Source organism: Danio aesculapii, chromosome 3, assembly GCF_903798145.1.
Source record: "Danio aesculapii chromosome 3, fDanAes4.1, whole genome shotgun sequence".
In the NCBI taxonomy this organism is placed as follows: domain Eukaryota; kingdom Metazoa; phylum Chordata; class Actinopteri; order Cypriniformes; family Danionidae; genus Danio; species Danio aesculapii.
In genome coordinates, this window is record NC_079437.1 from 11,036,060 (window position 1) to 11,044,492 (window position 8,433).

General features: G+C 31.0%; 1 protein-coding gene across 1 annotated transcript in view; it reads left to right on the plus strand.

Moving 5' to 3' along the window:
• Window positions 1–2,496: 2,496 nt before the first annotated feature.
• Window positions 2,497–8,433, plus strand: part of LOC130217337 (Fc receptor-like protein 5) — a 12,024-nt gene continuing 6,087 nt past the window's right edge. The window contains 5 exon segments of the mRNA XM_056449434.1: window positions 2,497–2,527; window positions 3,051–3,086; window positions 3,436–3,708; window positions 3,779–3,910; window positions 4,971–4,985. Of these exon segments, the coding sequence (XP_056305409.1) occupies window positions 2,497–2,527; window positions 3,051–3,086; window positions 3,436–3,708; window positions 3,779–3,910; window positions 4,971–4,985 (487 nt within the window).

An 8,433-nucleotide genomic window follows, 5' to 3' on the forward strand; every position in this document is an offset into this window, starting at 1 on the left:
CACCCAAAGACAAAGGCAGAGTCGTTAGCATTTGCATTACTCTGGCTTAGCCTGTAGTCAGAAGACAAGGTAAATGGCTGGGCTGTTAATAAAATTATGTAATAAAAACCAAAGAATATAACTTTCAGTTATATGTAGATTATTGTTCATTTGAAACTAGATTATATAAATGTATTTCCACAGTTGTTATGAAAACTGTCTTAATAAAGCTGAAATGCTGCAATGTTCAATGTTTGACTCAAATGTAAAGTTAAAAGCATGTCTTTCTATTATGAGTGCATCCAAATTCATGAGGACTTTAAAAGTCAAGTAATTAAATCACTTTCCAGGCATAGTGATTAGAAAAGCAACAAATACACTGATGATGTAACCATTCATTGAATACATTTTAAAGCACTTTAGTTAAACAACACTGACTGTATCATCTATTTATTTATTACTCAGGAGAATTTTTCTTGAACAATCAAGAGAGAAGAAAACTGCAAAGGTTAGAAGTAACACACTAAATTATAGTAACACACAAATTATTGATATTTTAAACAAATACATAAATACATTCTACATCACCTTCCCGAAAACCCTGTTTCCTGATATTCAGTAATATAAATGATATTGAAATTAGCATGAATGTACCGCTGTTATCTGACTAGCTGGTGTCCTTTACCCCCTCCCTGATCATCATCTGCTTATGGAATTATGGTTTGATCACTAGAAGTAAATCAGTTATTATTGTGAAATTCTGTAAAAAAAAAACAATTGCCATGGAAAACACGCAACTTTAGGCTATATTACCTTATATCATTTTAAAAATAAATAATAAAAAATTATAAAGATTTATATTTAGCCATCATAAATGTTTTTCCCCTTGAAATTTGGTTGGCAGTTGTAAAAACGCCACCATTAACTATTAGGCTATTACCCGTCATTTCCTTTATTTAGCCTAACTTTTGTTTTCAGGTTACATTTTATTTTTGGTCCATGAGTTTTCTGATGTATAATTTTACATGAGAAATAGCAGTATAGCCTGAATTACATCATTTTAACATTCCACCTTCTTACAGCACATGTGAGAGGTTGATTCGCGGCAAATCCACTTAGCTTACTCACGCACATATTTCATTTATAACACTGTAAGCTTGACTTTGTAGGCTGATCATCTTTAAAATCAAAAGGTATTTTTTAGTGTCCTAACTTGAGACTGCTGCTGCATAATGGGATGCCACCTTTCACACCTGCTAAAATTAAAATATTAATTATAGTGTAGACTAGGCTATATAGTGTGTATTCTGTAGTGTCCAGTTAAACATTTTTATTAGGCTAGGCTACAATATTAACCCCTAACTGAAAACTAATGTGAAAATGACTGGCAGTTGCCGTCTCTGCTAAAATTAATTTAACAGCAAATTTCTTTGTGTTTTTTCCCTTTTCCAGCTCAAGAGAGTTTATTTAAAGAATTAGTGAACCAAAACATGAATCAATAAGCCTACTTGTCTTCATATCATCCACTAGTTTAGTTCTCTCTCATCTTAGACTGCACCTGCGTGCACCATCACCTGATGTGGGGACCATATCTCTGGACTATTGCTTTCACAATTTCACAATTTTCATAATTTAATTGCTTTTTCTATATAAATATCTAAATTGTTTTGAAGTTTGGAACGACGAGTGTTAGTAATTAATGACAGAAAAAAATCAGTTATAGTTAACCTTGGGTGGGCTAATCCTTATGAAAAACTTGGAGGGGGACAAATTCTTTCTGAAGGGGCAATGCCCCCATTGGACCGCCCATTACGAATATGTAAATTTCTAAAAACCAATCCATCAATTCTAAAACAAACAATCCATGAATCAGTAATCAGATTCCAAATAGAGTTTTAAAATGCACATAATCAGATCGACATCACTTATACAGTACATATTACATGATTACATAATATTCACACAATAACGCAGTACATTATTTGATGCACCCAATGTTTTAAAAATCTAATATTCTATTTATAGTCAAAAGAGTGTGTTAAGAAACCGTAAAACTGAAGTGAGACGAACATGGAAATAAATCTGTAGTTGTAGTTTGATTTGGTTTGAGGTCTTATTCAACAGGGAGTGAGAAGCAGAAGTTCATCACTTCATCTGTTTCTGTTTCTACCATCATGAATACAGATCACACATTACATTAAAGAGCCATAAAACAATGTTTCATTATTCATTTAATTCACTATAATTTATTTTAAACTGCCAACATCTGAGAAATTAAATTGATATTGATCCTGAAAACACTTGTGTACAATCGTGGCTGTTGTTGGTCAGTTTAACATTATCTGAAAACATGTTATAGGATTATAAAAACATTTTCAAAAGATCCTCTGTCACACATGAGGTAGATTTGTGCATTTAATGTGTTGTGATGTTTGTAAACATCAGATTGCAGGTTTCAGGAAGTCTTGAGCTTTAACACAGTCTGTTTCTTCAAGCGTCTGTCATTATTCAGTCAGGATGGAGCTCAGTCATCTTCCTCTTGTGCTCTGTGAGTATTATTTTCTCTGGATGATTTTCAGTGGATTTTAATGCTGTTATATTGATATCAGATCATGTCTGTTTTTTTCTGTTATGATGCTCTCAGAGTTTAAAATCTAATATCTACTTTATGATGAAAGATCAGCCAGAAGTGAGCTGTTAGTGCTGTTTATGAAGAAGTCAATGTATCATTACATTTGTTTTTTACTCATTTATTTATTTATTTAGGGACAATGTATAGCATAACATGTTGTGCCAGAGTTAGCTATGAAGATAATTTACATCTGTAGTCCCTGGGCAGGAAGTTGTAACAAAATTAACAGTAAAAAAATAATGCAATATACACTTACAGTTCAATAGATACAATACATCATTGTCAATTAAATAAAATCAAATCAGTGACTGATCTGATTTGTTTAAGCCAAATTTTAAGATTGTCTACAAACTGCATTAATTTTTAGCTCTAGTCTAGATCAAACAGCCCAAATCATGAAAAAAATATGTCTAATGCAAAATACACTTTGTGCTTTTAGTGCTGATTTCAAACATCCACTCTGAAGACACTGAAGGTGAGAGAATTTACTTCATAATTCATAACATATCTGTGAATCTACATGAACTGTGAAAACTAGCATTCAAAAGGATTGTTATGATGCTTCATGTTGATATTATCTCAATTTCAACTGTGAAATAATTCTGTAAAATACTTTTTATCTTCTATCCAAGCTGTTCATCCACATGATTGTGTAAGGCACTTAATAATTTAGCTTCAGACTAAAACACTTCTGTCAATGTTCAATCATATTTAGCTTCTGTGTTTTGCAAACAAAACTGTTCAAACCTCATGCACTAAAAACAGCATATGATTATATTTATTACATCACATCATTTTTATTGTAAATATCTGTCATTATACAGAAAATCCTAAAGCCAGTGTGAGGATTACTCCTGATCTGCATGTGTTCAGAGGAGAGTCAGTCACTCTCAGATGTGTCATTAATGCTGAAGGAGTCTCTAGCTGGCGGTACAGCTGGTATAAAGAAGGTTCAGCAGGTGTATTCGGATATTTACGGGAATATATATTAAAGGTTGTTACTAAGTCTAACACAGGTAAATACTTCTGTATTGGCACTGAGAGTAAAGGTTCACGCAGATCACTAATGAGTGATGCAGTTCCACTGACAGTATCAGGTGAGTTTGATCATCTCTTCATATGCACACAAGTTTATCATGTTATTAATGAGGGATTTCTCTATTTTAGACAGAGCCCAGATAGCTTTAAGTGTTTCTCCACAGAACTGGTTGACTGAAGGAGATTCAGTGACTCTGATCTGTGAGGTTCACGGCTCCTCTACAGGCTGGACATTCAGCTGGTACATGCTAACTCAGTCAGGTAAGTTATAATGCGCTGTAACACTTTACAATATATGAATAATGATGGATTAATATGTCATCTAAACATTACTTTATTATAAACTAATTATCAGTTAATATATGTGCTAATTGTGGTGAGGGGATGGAGATGAGAGTTATACTATATTTGAGTTTACTCAGGGAAGTGATTCAATTAGAAAAGGCACGTTGGTTCGTTTCCCTTTAAAAGACAAAGAAGAGACGTGGGTAATTACAAAAGTACAAAAATGTTTATTTCAATAAAATGTAAAGGTTTTTAAAAACACATCAGAAAAACTCCAGCTTCAAACCAATCAGGAAAACAATTAGAAAAACAACTAAATCAAAATAACAACAGGACTGAGGTTCCCACTGACTGGATACAAGTAGACTGACTTTCCCCCGGCTCATGCTCACACCACAGTGCACTCGAATCACACTATCAAGCACTCAGTGTTCCACAGCACACGGTAAAGAAGCACCACCACCAGTTTGGAAAAGACCAGTCATCACAGGGAAAGGCCTCAGTTTCTGAAATAAATCAAAATTAAACTAATAACTGAAAATAAGAAATGCACAATAAGTACAATCCAACAACAACACGTGTGTCAATCAGGTGAACAATGTACTTTCTATAATTAAGTTGAGACACCTACAGCTTGGACTCACAGCATCTCACATACAAACACACTCTGGATGCAGACACCAACATAATTGACGAAAATAATGATGATGATGATGATGATAATAAACCCACAAAACGAAGATCTAAATAACTTAAACAAAAGGAATGCTCTGCATAAATTTAATACAAAGAGAAAAACCAAACTGAAAATAATATTCACCAAACGCAAAACAAAAGCAGAGCACAACTAACACAAGTCAATACATCTCAAAAAACAAGCAAACAATAAAGCGGAGCACAAAGCAGTACAGTACTAATTAAAAGCGAAGTCCCCTTAAGCAACAATGGTGATGTATCTGCGCACTGGGGTTAGCAGTGGCAGCGTGGTAAAAACGTGGTGGCAAAAGCCCAGACGACCTCTGATAAAACAACCCAGGCTCATACAGAGAACGTAGTCCCGGGGACGTTTCTGGAGACCGCGAAATACGTCCCGGGAGGTACGTATTTGTGCAGTTTTGTTTTCGCGAGTCCGCAAGGGCCGCTGTGCACGCTTTTTCCCGCGCCGTTCTCGCGTAAACCGCTAGAGCCGCTGTCGACGACTTCCGCTCGTCTGCCTGTCTTCATGAACGGAATGATTGACCGTGCGACCGGCCAATCGGCTGACCCACCCTCCTCCGTCCCCAAAACCCAACCAACGACGGTTCACAAAAGCCGTCCAGAAAAAGAAAAGCCCTCGTCCGGTTTTTACCACGTTTTCGGATTTTGACCACATTCTCACCTGTGACGAACTTGTTCGCTTCATTTTTTGGATTTTGTTTTTGTTTTTTACCTGATTTCTGGAACCCGCTCTCCCCGGACTCGAACCCGGTCGTCGTCGTGGTCAGCCCCTCTCTGCCCCGAAGGGAACGGCGTCACACCGCCCCGCAGCGTTCGCTTAAAAAATGAAATGCAGCGTACGTCCCCGGCTATGTATTTCGCGGTCTCCAGAAACGTCCCCGGGACTACGTTCTCAGAATGAGCCTGGGTGGATACAACAACTGCTGCGAGGCATTTCCCTTGTTGTCAGACAGCATCTTGTGCTGTTTAAAAGACGCATCGTCATCGCTAAAATCAACATTTTTCTTTCTTTCAAATATATAACCAGCCCAAACGTTGTAATTCACCAAAATATTGACACTCCACACACGTAGCCTACAGTACTGTCCCACTGACACTGATTGAATAAGTGTCACAAAGTGGAAATAACTGAATGAAGTTATTTATAAAGCTACTATTCCTAAGCTACTATAAATACCATAAGTTCCATAATACCTCATGAGCTGTTAATGTATAACTATGTCATGACTTTACTTGGAGGGGCACATCATCATTAACTCATCCTTATGTCACGTCTGCTGTAGTGCCATCTTGTGGTTTCTAGACACTAGTTGTGTTTTGTTTTTGTTCCTGTTTTGTGGTTCACGTGATCACTAATAGTTTCCAGCTGTCTGTCATTGTCTAATTAGTGTTGTCTTTTATAAGCTTTTTATCTTGTGCTAGTTTGCCTTTGGATTTTTTGCTGTTTGCTTGTGCACTCTGTTCACACGATCTGTTTGTCTGGCTTATATGGTCCTAGTCTGCTCATGACTCATCGTTTGGTTTGTTTGTTGTTCACTTTATTATTGTTTTGTACTTTTGGTCTCTATTGGATTTTTTGTACCTGGCCTGTCCCTTATTTCTTATTAAAACTTCAATTGCTGCACTTGGATATATCTTGTATTTTTGTAAGCCCACCGTGCACCTTAACTACTCTGAACTCCTGTGTTTAAACTGTTAATGTTGCCAGAACACTTTCTTTTATTGTTATTCAGTGTAAATTGAATGAGTAGATAAAAATGGTTCATGATGATATAATATAATTATGTATATGTATAATATAAATGATGATATAATAAATTATGTGTAATGATTAATATATAATGATGATATAATATAATTATGTGTAATGTATAATATTAATGATGATATAATATAATTATGTATAATGTATATATATAATGATGATATAATATAATTATGTATAATGATACTATATAATGATGATATAATATAATATGTATAATGTATACTATATAATGATGATATAATATATTATGTATAATGTATACTATAAAGTGATATAATATAATTATGTGTAATGTATACTATATAATGATGATATAAATATAATTATGTGTAATGTATACTATATAATGATGATATAATATAATATGTGTAATGATATATATAATGATGATATAATATAATTATGTGTAATGTAAATATATAATGATGATATAATATAATTATGTGTAATGTATATATATAATGATGATATAATATAATTATGTGTAATGTATAATGATGATATAATTATATATAATGTACACTTTATAATGATGATATAATATGATTATGTAAAATGATGATATAATTATATATAATGTATACTATATAATGATGATATATATAATTATGTTAATGTATACTATATAATGATGATATAATATAATTATGTATAATGTATAATATATAATGATGATATAATATAATTATGTGTAATGTATAATATAATGATGATATAATTATATGTGTAATGTATAATATATAATGATGATATAATATAATTATGTGGTAATATATAATGATGATATAATATAATTATGTGTAATGTATAATATATAATGATGATATAATATAATTATGTATAATGTAAATATATAATGATGATATAATATAATTATGTATAATGTATAATTATAATGATGATATAATATAATTATGTATAATGTATAATGATGATAATATAATTTTGTATAATATATAATGATGATATAATATAATTATGTATAATGTATAATATATAATGATGATATAATATAATTATGTGTAATGTATAATATATAATGATGATATAATATAATTATGTGTAATGTAATATATAATGATGATATAATATAATTATGTATAATGTATAATATATAATGATGATATAATATAATTATGTATAATGTATAATATATAATGATGATATAATATATTATGTGTAATGTATAATATATAATGATGATATAATATAATTATGTATAATGTATAATATATAATGATGATATAATTAATTATGTGTAATGTATATATATAATGATGATAATATAATTATGTGTAATGTAATATATAATGATGATATAAATAATTATGTGTAATGTATAATATATAATGATGATATAATAATTATGTATATGTATAATATAATGATGATATAATATAATTATGTGTAATGTATAATATATAATGATGATATAATATAATTATGTATAATGTATACTATATAATGATGATATAATTATGTATAATGTATAATATACAATGATGATATAATTTTATAATGCATACTATATAATGATGATATAATATAATTATGTATATGTATAATAATAATGATGATATAATATAATTATGTATAATGTATAATATATAATAATGATATAATATAATTATACATTAATATAGCATTAGTTCATGATGGTTAAATTAAACATAAATAATGTGGTAAATAACACTTTAATTAACAAACAATCATGTATTAACAAGTAATTAAGGTAGCCATTCTTCACACATGAACTCATGGGACTTATGTTGTAGGTAAAGTTAGTTCATGATTAGTGCATGCATTGACTCATCATTCGTTTATAATATAGTAATGTTTAGTTTATATTATTCATGTACTGCTATTGTAAAGTGTTGCTTTATGTGCGTCTATAGAGCAAGAATTGTTTTATTGTTTCTAATAAATATATCATGATTCACAAATAAATCTAAAAATCTTCAAAGTTAAAATCGATTATATTCACAAATAATGATGGCAAAGTTGTGTTTGTGAT